Source organism: Pelecanus crispus, chromosome 4 (assembly GCF_030463565.1).
Source record: "Pelecanus crispus isolate bPelCri1 chromosome 4, bPelCri1.pri, whole genome shotgun sequence".
Lineage (NCBI taxonomy): Eukaryota > Metazoa > Chordata > Aves > Pelecaniformes > Pelecanidae > Pelecanus > Pelecanus crispus.
This window is the reverse complement of record NC_134646.1, coordinates 29,439,569-29,455,936: the sequence shown is the minus strand read 5'-3', so window position 1 is coordinate 29,455,936 and position 16,368 is coordinate 29,439,569. Positions and strand designations below refer to the sequence as shown.

General features: G+C 37.2%; 1 protein-coding gene across 1 annotated transcript in view; it reads left to right on the top strand.

Annotated features, from left to right (window-relative positions):
* The window catches only part of GSTCD (glutathione S-transferase C-terminal domain containing), a 67,083-nt gene that overhangs the window by 40,232 nt on the left and 10,483 nt on the right, over positions 1-16,368 (top strand). Inside the window, exons 5-8 of the mRNA XM_075709358.1 lie at positions 8,803-8,918; positions 9,139-9,183; positions 9,598-9,726; positions 15,076-15,209. Coding sequence (XP_075565473.1) covers positions 8,803-8,918; positions 9,139-9,183; positions 9,598-9,726; positions 15,076-15,209 — 424 coding nt within the window. The remainder of the gene's footprint in view (positions 1-8,802; positions 8,919-9,138; positions 9,184-9,597; positions 9,727-15,075; positions 15,210-16,368) is intronic.

Below are 16,368 nucleotides of genomic sequence, written 5' to 3'. Positions count from 1 at the left end.
TGTTGCAACCTGATCTATAAAACAGTGCTTTCCCTGAATCTTTAGTTCATACTTTTCGTTCTCCAAGAGTGAATGGAAAGAGAGATTAAAAATAGGAGGAGGTGAGGTGCGGAGAACAGTAATAAAAGTACAGTCCTTCAGTTAATGTTGCTGGTTTTTATTACTCAATTGCTCTGTTTTGCTTACCTCTGTGATAAAGTAGGGTATTTCATTATGAGATTAATGCATTAAAATTCTGATGCAGAAGTAAGGAAATATTTATACAATCAGAGACAGACTTTTTTTTTCTTTATATTTGACCCAACTCAGTTACTTTTGAAATTAAATCAGTGGGAAAACTGTTTTAAGAGGAAACTGAGTTAAGCCAATGCAGGAAGTCCAAGCTGAAAAGAAATGAGACACTGGCGTATTTCTAGTGTACCTATATTATATTAACTAATGTTGAATATCTACATTGGTTTTGCTTAAAATATAATACTTTCATATATATATGTGCATATATATATTTTCATATCTACACATGTAGTAAGGAAGATCAGAATAGCAATTTCCAAAAGTAAAGGAAGAGCAAATGAGTCAATAATAACCCCAAGCTGATTTTTTATCTGATTGAACAAATGTTTTAGCTTCTCTAAACAAACACGACAATTTAAATGTAATAGAATAGGCTCCTATTTCTCTGAAAAGTACAAAATAATGATAGATTGTCTTGAGTCATCCATGTAAGAGAGTTAGGAGTTAGGAAGCAGGTGATTGCTCACCATAGATGCTATTCTGCTTTACTTTTATTTTCTATTGCAAATTGTTCAATGAGCAATTTTTCAACTCACCTGCAAGCTCCTTTTTGTACCTTAGGATTCTTTTATTATTATATCCAGAGTTAGGGAAAAGCATGGTTAGTGTTGTTCCTTGATGATACAAGTAGTGAAGCTTATCTTCTAGTCTGTTTTTTGCATAGGAATTTATTCCTGGTTAAATAGAGGAAGTGATTTACACTTTGAGGGCTTCAGTCACAGCCATATGCGTAAGAAAACCTACAAGAATTGTTACAAGCAGTCTTTGTAAGTACGAAACAATTCTGTTCTGTCCTAAAATGCTGGTTTGCTTTCTGGGACAGCGTCACAGTGCCTACAGAAAGCCAAGGAGGAAGCTGAGCATGTGTGTACCATGTAAACATGGAGTACAGCCCTAGGACATGCTTGAATAAGCAGTGAGTGAGACCTACTTCATATGGTACAGTGTAGCATCTTACAGAGCAACAAGGAATTTGGGTTTCTGCACTGACAGGGCTGTTACTGCTCAAAGAGCCAGTACAGTTGCCATCATCTTGTGTAACTGCATCTTTCTGCTGCACCTTGTAGATATGTCCCTTGAAAAGGCTTGAGCGTTTAGTTCTCCCAGTAGTCTTTGGACACCTCTGGCCGCTCTGTCTTTATATCACATTACAGCTCTATGAGATTGTCTGCAGAGCCAAAAACCATATACATTCCCCACCTGCAAGCTGCCTTTTGGGTATAGCTTAGGAAGAAGGTCTTGGAAAGGCAAAAAGATCAGAAGAATGAAACAGGAAAAAATTCAGGTTTGCTGTAGTTTTCTCTACAATAAAACAAAATTTCCAGCACAGAGCTTTGGCTGCAGGACTGTTTGATGCTTTGTGATACTTCAAAGTAGGTCTTTTTTGTTTCTGATAATTCTGTTCCCTGGCCTTCCGAAATGTGAATTATATTCTTAGTCTTCATACATTGCTGCAGGTAGGACAACCCAGAAATATCTCCTGAATATGATGAAACTGCTAATTAAATACCTACTTTAAAATTCTGTGAAGCTCTTCTGATTTAAGTGTTTCCATTTACTTTTTGATGAGAGTGATCTGGAAAATTCACCTATTGTGCAAATTAATTGTATTAGATTGTTAAGGGTAGAAAAATGTGAAAAATGTAAAATGATGTAGTGGAAAACATAAAAACAGTGAAACTTCTTTTAAGAATTTGGCTGATGTTTTCTTTGTCACCGTCAATTCCAGCAGATTCAGTATTCCCCATTATAAGAAATACTTTTATGACCAAATTCAGCAGGCTTTGCGTTTCTTGAGTATTTTCAGCCTTGCTTCTCAGTCTGTTTCACATCTTAATAAGCTTGTAAAGTTTCATTTTAATGTGTCAAATGATTTGTTTTAGCATTGGTCTGGATCAGACTTCCTTTTTTGGATGGACTCAAAGTTACTTTTCACATTTAGGTGTGCCTTTAATATTTTTCTTAGCAAAGGAAAGAAAGAGAATTCTCAAGATGAAGCAGCAAATCCTTTTTCAAAACTACTCTGTGTCAGAGGCCAGCCATTGAATGCTGCATTCATGTCAGAGCTCAAAGTCTGACCCTTAGAGTTAATGTGCTTAGTAAAGGAGTGTGTTCTCTGTAAATAAGAAGCAGACTTCCAGTGACAAACACTTTTTTAGTCCGGCATCACTGGAAACAACCAGACTGAATTATTTCACAAAGCTATGTAACAATAAGGGAGTTGGACATAAGGAAAACAATTTATACTGAGCCTGACAAGTGGAAGGCCAACGTTAGTGTCATTCTACAATCTAGACTGCCATGAGGAATCAGTTAGGAATGTTTTGCCATGTTAATTGTTTTACAGCTACTCTGGAGTTAAGAAAGAGCCTGTTTTATTCCCAAAGCTGAAACCATACTCTGAAGAATGTAACTTTTTGCTTTTAAATGGACAGATTTATATCAATTAGGAGATACTCAAGTCCCGACAAGGGATGTGGTCAGGCTTTTCTCTCAACAGCCACACTGTCTTTTCTGGGTCCCCTCCTTTGAGTTATACCCAAGTGTAAAAACCACAAACACACTATTTGCTGTATTGAATTCAAATACTGCTCAAAAAAGATAATCATCCTATTTGCTCGATCAAAGTTGCCTCCCTCCTTTGTTATAAAAGGGGGGTGAGAGGGAGAGGGGGATTGAGATACACTTGCCTCTCATGCCTTTTGGGCAAGTTTTCCTTTTGACGTAGTACGTATTTCAGACTGTGATTCAGCTGGGTCTTTACCATGACATACTTGTAGATGATGCTCAGACTGGCAGGTCCAGTCCTGCTACTTCTCCTCTCTCCTCTGGTGTGGTCATGCAATAAGAGTGGGAAACAGATGTGGCTGAAAGCTAACAGTTCCCTTCTTGGGAGGGAGGAGAAGGGAGACAGGTCAGTGCAGTGAAAGGGGGCAGCTGGAAGGTGGCCTCAGGCTGGAGAAGGGGAGGACAGGTGTTCAACTTTCAGCACTGGCCCACACAGATTGAATTAAAGCAGCTGAAGTTGAAGAAGAATATTGCTGGAGTAACTGAGGTGACCACTGGACCATAGCAAAGTTACTGTCCTCGCTAATTGTATTTATTGCAAGATTTGGCAGAGTTCTTTATAAGAATTTTACTATTATTTCTGACTAGTAAGAATATTTCTTTGTAAATAAATGTCAGCTGAGCTGGCATCCTTCATCTGTTTGAATTCTGCTTTTTCTAGCAGTTGCATGGGAACCACTGTATAGCTATATTAATCTGACAAATACTGTATTTAAAAAGAAAAAAACACCCATAATGCAAAACCACAGCAACCACCTCCAAAACAGAGAAGCAAACAACCCGACACCCCCCAAAATGTACCAAAAAAGAGCGTAGCAGGAGATACCATCATCAAAGTGACGGAGAAATGAGCTGAATATTATCATAAGGAGCTACCGGGAAAAAAAAAAAAAACAATATTGGTTTCAGAAAAATGCGTTCAGCTTAGTATGAAATAATAAAACTGTCTGTTTTGGCTTTTGCTTTATAGTTACTGAGCCTTTTTGCTGTACTAAGATTAAATCAATATGGCAATAAATACAGTAGACTCACATTATCATTTGAATTAGTTAGCTGAAGCTTATGGAAAACCTAATAAAACGATACTTGTGCCAAAACAATAGGAGTACGCAATTCTGCGATATGGAATAGGATAATGCATGTATTGTGTGTTACATGTATGTTTTGGTAGCCGTGTGTTCTGTTGTACTGTGTTATGACTTCAAAGCTGGATAGGGTTAAAGTCTTAAGGATGATATTTGGCTTTTGCTTATTTAAGGAAACTTTGATAGCTTTTCAAGTTTACCTTGCAAAATATGGAAGTATTATTTGAGGACTGAAAGATTATATGACCTTGAACACTGACAAAAGGCAATATAAAAATAAAGGGCTTTTTGCCTGCTGAAGAGTTATATTTCTTTGTGCCAAAATGCAAGACCTCTAAATGCCACAGAGACTTTAAAGCTCTGTTGACATGGGCTGAATTAACGGTAATGTTAGGTTCATGAAGCCAAATAAAATATTTTTGTTGTGGCCATTAATTAAAAACGAAAATAAATCTTTCTGGGACTGTATAGCAATCTGTCGGTTGGGGCCTTACAAAGGAGCAAAGCATTTTGGGGGGGCCTTTCAGTGTATTGTAGGAAAAGGTCACGTTCTTCAATGTTCTGCCTCGTAGGGCTAAATTTCAAGCTATCTTCTCTCTCACTGTTCTTGAAGACAACAGTTAGCATTCTTTACCATCACAGGGCTTGAGAAATGCAAAGTGAGTGCTAGTATTTTAGATGCAGAAGTTTTAGTTGAATATATTGCTTCTTTGCTGTAATGAAGGACTAGTGTGCCCAGCTGTGCTAGCTAACATTCTCTGCTGGCTATGTCCCGGCTTGCTGTGTTTCTGTAATTCTAGCTACCGAGCTCAAAATACAGAGGTAGAGCAGACAAAAGACCTAGTGGTTTGAGCTTTGTTTTCTCCATCTTTCAAGGGAATGTATGTTACTTATTGTCTGCACAGCAAGGCAGGATGAAACCTTGTTTGATGGTAACCATGAAGAGTTAATTTTTAGGGAGGTTTTAAAGGCTATAGGTTAATTTTTTTTTTTTTTAAAGTATTTCTTACTAATTTAATACTCAGGAGGTCAACTAACTAAGTACTAAGTAGTGGATCTCTTGTTGCTGATGAAACCTGTTATTTTACTTTTTGATTTTTAGTGACTCTAGGATCTATTTGCTGACTTTGCACAGTATGAAAATTTGGTGACGTTTTTCAGGAGTTGTACTTGATATTAATAAATTCCAGACCTTTCGGGAAAACCTTAGGTTTGGAGAATAAGAACAGAGAAGCTGGATAAGAAAGTAAGAGCATTTGCTTACATGGATTTTTGTGCCGTTTGTGGCATGACAGGTGTGGTCTGTCCTTCAGTACTGAGCAGGAAAATGGCTCAGAACATTTGTGCTAATGCCTGTTGAGAGGCAGGAATTGGAAACAAAATTGTCTGCCTGGTCCCTCTCATAACTACAAAGATTGACGTTGAAAGTGTATATAAGGGAGTGATACAAAAGTTACCAGGGAAAAAAGCATTTGCAACAAATGCCATTAAATTAATTGCGGGGGTTGAGCTCTGGAAGTGTTGAATTCAGAAGGCTTTCCACCAAGGGAGCTTGCACTTTATACTGTGAATGAGCTTTAAGTACTTTTATTACTTGTTTTCACTGAATTGAAAGAAAATTTGTGAAGGTTGAAGGTTTTGGTTTTGTTTCTTTTTTTTTTAAGATAATGCTTGTGAGAACCAACCACTGTTAAAAATAATTACAGTGTAAATGAAGCCACCTAAGCTTATGAGGCAAATTTTGTTGTGTTCAAATCTATTTTGGAGAGCAGAGCTGACCTTTTATCTTCACAGTGTATTTCTAACTAAGGGATTCTGTGTGCTTTGGCTGTCTTGAGGTTAAAAGGGCAAGCCCATACTGAATTTTGTCGAACAAAAAACTCTGTTTATGCTTTTAGCATGCTTCTGGAAAGCCCATTTTTCTGTTTTTAGCTGAACCTGAAATTTTATCCAGTACTGATCAGGAGTTATGTCCCTGCTTCCTTCTTGCTATTCGTGCCTGCTGCTGCTGCTGTCCACTAGTTCTGGACCTGCAATATCCAAGAGTAGGCTTATACTGCAGTTAGAAGGATGCCTGCAGTTTATAGAGGTAAGCCGAGCTACTTTTAAGCTGGTAGCTTGGGTTTTAGCAGCATAGGAGGTGAATAAATAGGTTTTTGGAAGGCTAGCTTGCCCTAAACTCAGAGCTGTCATAGCAGTGTTGCTGTTGGTGCCCAAACCGAGTTGTTTAAAGCAAGCTCAGATTTACTGAGCTGAGCTGTGGTCACACCTCTTACAGCCGTGTAACCGTACTCAGCTGGAGATGCTGTGCGTGGACAGCTCCTAGTGGGCTTCTGAGGAAGCTGTATGTGTGGGGAAGTCTGGACTTTCTCGGCTGCTCATTTTGCTTATCAGATGAAAAAATTCAGATGTGATTCAGTTTCTTGCTGCCTCCATAAGAGGGGAAAGCATCTGGTCATTTCTTTTTTGTTTTAGAGCAACAACTATTTTATTAAGTACTTTATCAGGTAGAATTGAAATAATTGAAACAAACCCAATAACATCTGTTGACTGATGAAAACAAACCCAATTAGTAGCCTGTATTATCAAGATAAAAGTCCCCGTTAATTGTGCCCCCCTTGCTACAGCTGTATTTCAGGTGTGGGGGATATAGCAGACAAATATAAATTAGATTTCTCGATTCTGTTCATTTATTGCTCAAGTAGCCTCAATTACATTAAAGCTATGTGCAGGACAACAGCTACTTTTTAAAACTCAAACAATCCATTGTGGCTGTGTGTGCGTATATGTGCACAGACATACACATACATGTACACAGAGATCATACCTGTATGGTTTTTTGAGGTATAGGATTTTCTAGGTATTAATGTCTACCTAACAAATTATAGGTTTCACCTTACATGCTGAATTTCTAGCTCAAACACCGTGACAGCACTTGATTTTGCACATACTGGGATGCCTGCATCTTCCATTGGCTTCAGTTAGAACTGTAGGTGTTGAGAACATTTGAACATTAGATTATCAAATGGAAGCATGAAAATTAGAGGCAATCTATATAGTAGTTCACATCGATATTTGACACACAAGGAATTAGGGTTTCCAGTATGGTCTTTCATAAAAGTTCTTTCTAAGGATCTACTCATGTGAAAGAGATGATCCCTTAAAATGTATTTATCATTTTACATAATGTGGTAAAGGTTTCATATCCACAGTCCTTGTATACATTTTTGTCATTACAAAGTTTGATTTTCTGGGACTCTTCTTAATGGTAACTTTCACAAAGTGTTAAAAATGTTTGAAATGTAACTGTGGTTTTATTTTTATAAAATGCACTATTTTATACTTAGAAAGCTGATAAGAAGTGAGGAGGTTGTGTTCAATCTCTTAATTTTCATTAAGAAGTAGTACACATTTTAATATATCACCATGCAGTGCAGTCATCTAGGAATACTTTTTTAACAAGTCATTACTCTGTTTTTTTTTAAATGACTGTCTGTGCAATTACTGTGCAGAATGAACTGTGCCCTAATTCCTCTCCTTTCTGTTGTCAGTTTTTTTGGTTTTCTTTGCCCTGACAGTATAGAATGTAATGTCTTGAAAAGTGATCTTTTTTTTTTCCCCCCTCATTCTACCCAGAACAATGTGCTTATGAGTTTGTTGAATTTGATAGATTATTTGTAAAGTGAAAGGTTATTTACAATAAAATATAATACAAAATGATACATTTTCAGGATAGAGTTTTGAACAATAAACTGTATAATAAATGCAATTTATGATGATGATGAGAATTGAACTGGTTTTGTAGTAACCAGGAAACTTCACTGATTTGTGGGTTTTATTCTAAATTACTCCTCAGTACTGAGAAAAATGTACTTTTAATAGACAAAGTTAATGAATTTAATACAAAACTGGAGAGTGCCCATACTCAAATATAATGTGATGCTCCAAGTAGGAAATATGTTCATATTTCAGAGAACATTAGGATTGTTTGGTACACCTAAACCTCCTTCATGAAAACTCATTCAAGAGAGTTGTTTCAGTACCTTTTTTCTTATTGTAAAGATGAGCTCATGAATATTTTTACTGTCAAACTCTGCTTTCTGAACAAACAAAAGGAGTATTAAATTGGTCTGTCAGCACTCTGTTAGCACCACTGAGACAAAATGCGTCTTTACAAATATGTAAGTGCTGACTAAACAAATCTGTTATATCTGAAGCAACTGTATGTTGGACTTTACCAAGCACATTTGGAAGAAATTAATAGTTTTTCCGTTTCTGGTTGTGTTACAGATGTGACAGAAAGCCAGACTTTGCTATGCAGGAGTAGTTGCTTTGAGAAGTACCGCCTTGCACGCAGAGTCATTTAAACAAACAGGGCTACTTATTATGAAAAGTGAAAATTGACAGGAGAAAGAATACAACTTTTAAAAACAACATGCTTAAGGACAGTACATAGATACAGTAAATAGGGATTTATTTTGGCAACTTTACTGTGAATGGGTTTGGGCTCTGTTTCTGGGCATGATTCACAGGTTTGGAATATAATCAGGCTAGAGCTTACAGCGATTTGATTACTTTTATATTAACATTGCTTCCAGTTTATATGAGTCTGTTCCTAAGGATACATTAACAGCAACAGCTGGAAAGTAAGGTTTTAAATATGCTAAAGGTATAGAGAAAGCTCTACCAAATATTTGTGAATTTAGCTCGAAGTGGATTTGGATGCCCAAGTGTTCCAGCGAGTTTTTAGCCTTGGCCATAAATTTCATTTGCAATGCTTTGCTGTTATCCATTTAAAATTATCAATGTTGAGAACTGCTGATCACTGCTTAGGCATTTTCTCTGTCATCCCCAGGAAAGATGTCTAGAGACCGGGCTCTGAGGAAGCAGCAGCAATTGAATAATTTGGTAGCAGCGGTGACAAAACTTGCTAAGCCTGGAGATGTGATTGTGGATTTTTGCAGTGGAGGGGTAATGTATATTTTTGTTTACATGATGCAATTTCTTTCAGCTTTCATCTTTGCAGTTCTAGGTGGTTGCTGCCACAAGGCAAAGCAAAAGTACAAATGCTGAAATTTTAGTTGTTTTCAAAGGTTCTGTCACTGGTTGGGGGATGCTCATCATGTAATGAGTCAACAACAGGGACAATGGAAAGTGACTCAGATTTTGCAGTTTGTTTTTGTTTTCACAGGGCCATGTTGGAATTGTTCTAGCTCACATGATGCCATCATGCCAGGTAAATTCTAAATATAAAGTACAGATGGTAGGAGCTTTTGGTCTCCGATAATCATCTTAAAAAGATGTGCATGTAAGGAGAATAAATGTGAAGACACAATTTTCTCAGCAGAGGACTTAGATTTGAAACATGCGAATTTTTAGCATAATCCCAAATGTGTCCCCACTGCTTGCCTGAGAAAACAGAAGTTATGGGAAAATATAAAATATCTGCAAGCTGATTGATATTGGCAAGTATTAAATGCCTTCCATTGTTGTTGGGTTTCCTGCCAATCATTTTGGAGATCTCAAGATCTGCCACAAGTAATTCAGAGGTTTTCTCAACTAAACTACGAAGTTTTATGCTTGTTGGTAATGTGGTGCTTTGATTTCTCAGTATTATTTTGCCTTACTTTATCCTGTGTATGAAATCTAGGTGGTGCTCATAGAAAATAAGGAGTTGTCTCTGATCCGTGCTAAAGACAGAAGTGATGAACTAGGTTTAAACAACATATGGTTCATTCAAGCAAATTTGGACTATTTTAATGGGACTTTTAACATTGGGGTAAGTGATTATAACTTTTCCACTTCAAAACTTCAGTGTCTGGTTAATTATTCTTAAAACAACTAAAATATCTGAGAAAATAAAATTCTATATGTTCTTACAGACAGGTATTTTTGATGCTATGAGAAGCACCCTTGTTATAGTAACCGTGTTAATTTCGTATTTATTATTTGCTGCAAATTGGCATCATTTTTATATTACGCGAGTGAAGAAAGAAGTGTCTGCTCCAATCAAAAACAAAAATAGGAGTGCTGCCTGATCGTGCTGAATTAAAAATGGGGTAGATTATCGGTTTAATCATGTTATTTTAAAATTAGTGATATAATGGATATACTTTGGAGAAGGTTTTGAAGATGGGAAGAGAAGACTACTGTTGCTCAAATTAAGCCTGAGTACAGTAAAGTGAGATCAGAAGTGTACTTAAAAACTGGCTGGATGGCTGGGTCCGAAGAGTTGTGGTAAATGGAGTTAAATCCAATTGGCGGCTGGTCACAAGCGGTGTTCCCCAGGGCTCAGTATTGGGGCCAGTTCTGCTTAATATCTTTATCAGTGATCTGGATGAAGGGACTGAGTGCACCAAGTTTGTAGATGACACCAAGTTAGGTGGGAGTGTTGATCTGCTTGAGGGTAGGAAGGCTTTACAGAAGGATCTGGACAGGCTGGATTGATGGGCCGAGGCCAATTTCATGAGGTTCAACAAGGCCAAGTGCTGGGTCCTGCACTTGGGTCACAGCAACCCCATGCAACGCTACAGGCTTGGGGAAGAATGGCTGGAAAGCTGCCTGGCTGAAAAGGACCTGGGGGTGCTGGTCCACAGCCTGCTGAATATGAGCCATCAGCGTGCCCAGGTGGCCAAGAAGGCCAACAGCATCCTGGCTTATATCAGCAATAGTGTGGCCAGCAGGACTTAGGGAAGTGATTGTTCCCCTGTACTCGGCACTGGTGAGACCGCACCTGGAATACTGTGTCCAGTTTTGGGCCCCTCACTACAAGAAGGACATTGAGGTGCTGGAGCATGTCCAGAGAAGGGCAACGAAGCTGGTGAAGGGTCTGGAGCACAGTTCTTATGAGGAGCAACTGAGGGAACTGGGATTGTTTAGCCTGGAGAAGAGGAGGCTGAGGGGAGACCTTATTGTTCTCTACAACTCCCTGAAAGGAAGTTGTAATGAGGTGGGTGTTGGTCTCTTCTCCCAAGTAGTTAGTGATATGACAAGAGCAAATGGCCTCAAGTTGTGCCGGGAGAGGTTTAGATTGGATATCAGGAAAAACATCTTCACCGAAAAGGTTGTCAAGCATTGGACCAGGCTGCCCAGGGAAGTGTTTGAGTCCCCATCCCTGGTGGTATTTAAAAGATATGTGGATGTGATGCTTAGGGACGTGGTTTAGTGGTGGATTTGGCAGTGTTAGGTTAATGGTTTGACTTGATGATCTTAAAGGTCTTTTCCAACCTAAACGATTGTATGATTCTGTTTATAAAGGCAGAATGATATCTCAGTTTTGTAGGACTCATGCTGAGCACTCCTATTGCAGTCAACTGGTGATATTGACTCCCAGTTAACTGTAAATGAGCGCACCAAAGCAGGAATCTGAGTTCTGCAGGAACAAAGTACGTGATTTGAATACTGATTCAAAGCATCCATGTTAGACCCTGAAAGTAAATGAGATGAATGTCCTCTCCAGGATTTTGCAGCCCTAGTGAAGAGTAAGGCATAAATAGTCTTTTGTAACTCTGTAAAGATTCCTGTCGTTCAGTTTTATTTTCTGTTAATAGAATATGAACTTTTGCAGCAAGCCCCAAGCTTTCAGTGCGAGTCTGTTCTTTAAATCATCCATCTAAGGGCCTGTTTTAGCTATAGCTTAGAATGTTTAATGCTGAAGGTTTATGGTGCATGAACAGCGCTGTTTAACTATTTAGCTGGTTTATTTAATAAAGGAAAAGAAATAAAGTGCAGGAGAAAGAGGAGAGAATAAATTATTTTAGCCCAGTCCTTCCCAGTGTATATTTCCAATTCTCTAGCTTTATTTTCTGTGCTACATTGTCATATAAGTCTCAGTGGATGAACTAGAGATCTATTTCAAAAAATCAGGATCTCATGAATAATTTATTGAATTCTGTGTGTGAAGTGTGTAATAGTTTTTCAGTGAAATGAGTCTCCGATTTCATGATCATTGGAGTTCCTGTCTTCATTTTTTGGGATCTATTTTTCAGGTTAATACTAAGTTAAAAATCTCTGTTGAGTTTTTATTTAAAAAAAAAAAAAGTGTTATATTCTCTCTTTTAAGTTTTGTGACAAAGAAAACATTGAAGTATATGTCAGAGAAATTCACTTGGAAATTCTTCATTTCCAGGTCTGTGATTTCAGTTTCTTTGACTTGATTCTGTAGTCTATTCAACAGACAAACCTGGAGCTTTCGCTTTTTGGGAGACCTGCATCAATCTCAGTTTCAGAATTAGTTTGTATCATACCATGATTCACTCTTCAGAATTAGCTCATTAACTCAGGATTAACTTTTCCTATGCAGCCACATTCAGACAGGAGCTGGCTGGTTTACTGACCAGTAGCACAAGTGTTTGGTGTGTTTGAAGGTAAATAATGTAAAGTTTAGTTGCCTTTGTATCATGTAGATGTGGCACTTAGGGACATGGTTTAGTGGGACTTGGCAGTATTAGGTTTATGGTTGGACTTGATGATCTTATCTAACCTAAATGATTCTATGATTCTATGATTATGTTATAAACACTGGTCTGATACAAAAATGACAATATAATACCATAATACATAGATACATACGAAGTTTGGCAATGCCTCATTTCTGAACCCATCTTCTGAGGCTTGTAACGCTATTCATTCATTGCATGACTTCACCATTTTCAGTAAAACAATACAGTGTAAATATGAGCGTGGACATGATGACAAATTCACTGGTTATAGTACTTGAAATTTAAAGAGGTATAGGAAAATGAACGTGACACAAGTCTTCATCTCTCTGTTTTTGGTATTGATTTAAAACATGTTCATATGCATTTTAGTTACCTTGACATCAAATCTGCATTACTTAGCTTATCTGCCAGGAGTTCAAAAGCAGGTTAAGAAAAATGTGTTGACTGCTTCCCTTCTGCTCCACATAAAATTTCTGCCCTTATGAATTATTGGGGTAATGAAGATCAAGGTTCTGAAACAACCTGTTTGAATGCCAGACTTACTATTACATTGTAATCTTACATGTTATAGTACAACCACCATAATAAATGGTGGTTTATTATGTACAACTGCCATAATAAAGGATTTCAATCTAAAACTGAAAGCTTTCCAAGTATTTGCATGCAGTGTTCTTTTACATGCCAACACCCAGAGGAGTCTTTGAGATCTTAATTGGTTTTAATACTTATATAGTACTCATACTATCTCAGCTAATTTGTGAGAACACGTTGAAAAGTTTAAGGTTTGATTGGGGGGCATATATTTTTGTGTGTGTTGAGTGCTTATCTTTTTAAGATCACTAAAGTGAACATGAGGTTTCATGAAACATTCTTTTCCCTTCACTTTGCTGTGTGCACTAGGCTGTTCTGGGGAGTTGCAGCACTGGAGGAGTAATATAGGGCAGTGGTCTCACTGCATTAGCTCTGTTGCTGTCTTCAAGTGCCACTTTGTTTTCCTGTGTTTATAGATGTACGGATTTGTAAACCAAATGCATTATCTGCATTAGTCCTTGCTTTTCATCTTGTTTTAGATAGTGAGTTTAAGACATAGGATATCCTGAGAAAGCTTGGTCTTGAATTTTATTTGTGATTTTTAGCTTAGCTAAATTGATTCTGAGAAACCCAAAGAAGAAATCAGTTGTTGTAAAAGTTCATACAGGCTCAGCAAAGCTACTAGTTTTATCCACTGCTGTTTTAAGGTCTCTTTTCCAAGCATGCAAGCAAAGCAGAGGTCTTTGTTTTCTGCTTGGATACATGGGAAAGTAACTATAATTATATTCCATGATAATCTAATAGCTGTGATACTAAGAATCTATTTCTGATGTTAAACTAGGGTTTTTTTCTGTTAATTTCATACAAGCAGAAAACTTTTATTGTGAAATTATTTTCTTATTAAATTTTAATGTTCTGCTTGAGACAAGAATATTTGTTACCATCTGTATGCAGTTATAGTTCAGTTGATGATTAATGGTCTGCTCAGCTGAGCTTACATCAAGCAGTGTGCAAACAAAAAAAGTCTTTGTTTTAATCTATATCTGAGAGCAAAGTTTTTTATCTTCCCATTGCTGTACCTTGAAAAACAACTTTGAACCCTGAAATCTGAGTTTTGCAGTTTTAAACCTTTTCCCTAAATTTACAGTGAACAAAAAGCAAAGAAAACAATGCAATTTTACAAATCCACACCACTGCATAAAATTGAAAATGTGCCTCAAAAATGTCCTTAGTTTCATGAAAACTTAGATCAATGTGTATGCACCAAGCCTAGTCTTTGAGCTACTGACTACATGGAAGAAGGCAGAGAAAGTAATGCCTCCATTTCACCTGGCCCATTTGGTATCACAGGTATTGATAGGAGAGAGCTGCTTGCCTTCCCTTGCAAATATTGAGTACAGCGAAAACTTGCCTTTCTGTAGTAGAGCATGAAGAATTTGGGTACAACCTCTGCGTTGCCCAAATACACATCAATGCTCGCAGGTAGCTGTTGTGCTTGAATGGCATTCTAGTTTTAGTTGGAGCTCCCATCACTAAGAAAAAGAAAAGAATAAGGAGGAAAAAAAAAAAGGAGGGCAAGTTATATTTTATGCTTCCCCCCCTTCCCCCCAATGTTTGTTTTATGAAGTTTTTACTCAATGCCTTACAATCAAATGATCAAAATTTATGCTTAAATGTTGTCCTTTAAATGTGACCTTCAGGTATATCTGTTACTTCTCTTACTGCTAAGTTGAAATCCAGTTTTGAAATAGTTCTTTGTATTTCTAAGTCCTTTTTGCTTGACAAAACCTTTTGATTAATGACCACAGTAGTTTTTCTTTTGATATTTTTCTGGAGCTTAGTTTTTAATTGATTGTATATCATGATGCAGTGTACCTACCTTTTGAGTGCTTTTGGTGAGTGACTCTTGTTCAGTGTTGATGGTTCCTGCGTTAATGGAATAGGCCATAGATTTTCCTCAGCATAGATATGAAGGAGGGGAATGAAAAACTGAGGAATTAAGGACCAGGCCTTTGGCATAACAGCTTTCACTGCAAAAACTTCCTCAAATATTTAACTAACTCAGTCAACCAAAAAATTACTGCAAGAGAATTGTATGTAGAATAATGCTATAAAGAATTTGCTTGTTTGTTTGTTTTTTGTTTTCACGACTGTAGGTGGCTTTGCATGCATGTGGTGTGGCAACAGATATGGTGATCGAACACTGCATCAAGGCACGAGCAGCCTTTGTCATCTCCCCTTGTTGTTACGGCTTCATTCAAAACACAGTGAAGTTTCAATATCCACGAAGGTAAACTAAAGCTAACAAGATAAGCTTGAAAATATCAGCTTAAATAAAGGAAGAAAATACTAAAAGAGTATAGAATTAATCAATTGAAGATCATTGCAAGTGTCTAGGCTAAATTGGTTCACAGTTATAATGCAACTGTTTCCTCCTGTATCTTTTTGCAAACCCGTCCTGAAAGGGAGGCAGATTGGCAGTTCCTGAGTTGTGTTTTTCTGGATTTATCTGTCCATACTTCAGAAGATGTTATACCATCAACGTAGTAGATACAGCATGTGGGAATCTGTGTAATACGCAGACCTTTTACCTTGAAATCACAAAGTTAATAGAAAACTCATGAAAATTACTGTAAGAAGGGGAATTGACATTTTAATGTTGGAGAAAGATGTAAGCAATCAGCTTAAAGAAATGGGTCTGCTTTATACCACAGTTTACTGCTTGTGAAACTCTCCTGATTTATTCCCAAGTAGACAAGCTCTTCTGTATTTCAGTTCATATTTGTAATACTTTTTCAGTGGACTGTGTTGATATTTTGTCTTATTCTAATCTGCCATGTTGGAGATACGTATATATCTTAGGCTTAAGAATTTTAATGCCTTTGATATAAATAAAATGTAAAAGATAAGCATAAAGTGGCAGAAGATAAGAGGCTAACAGCTTTCTGAGGCAGAACTAGATAGGGGAAGAGGGTTGTGGGGGTTTTTTTTGTAAAGCTGAGCTTTGCCTTTTGGATGTCCAAGATGAATCAGATTTAATTCTGCTAGGAATTACAACATTGTCTTAGGTATATGTTTGCTAAAATAAGAAACTGAAACATACTGTCGAAAAGGAATCAACAAATCTAAAAAAACCTTATGTGTCCATGTTAAGTAGTTTTCATATTTTTCTGTAATATCGAAATGTGCTATCTCAGAAGTGCGTGGAGAGTAAATATTTAGAATTTGTGAGTTTGAGAAACCTTGCATTTAACAGGGCTTTCGTAGTCAATTTGATTCTTCCATCTCTTTATGCGTGTGCCCTTTTTGTTTTCTCTTGTGACAGAGTAAAACAAATAAGTATTCTTAAGGAAGAGGCAATACAATGTAAGCCTTCTAAAGTTAGCAGGCATATAGCTTTTCTCTGCTGACTTGTTTTAAAATTGACTGGATACTGTTTAGCTTTTGAC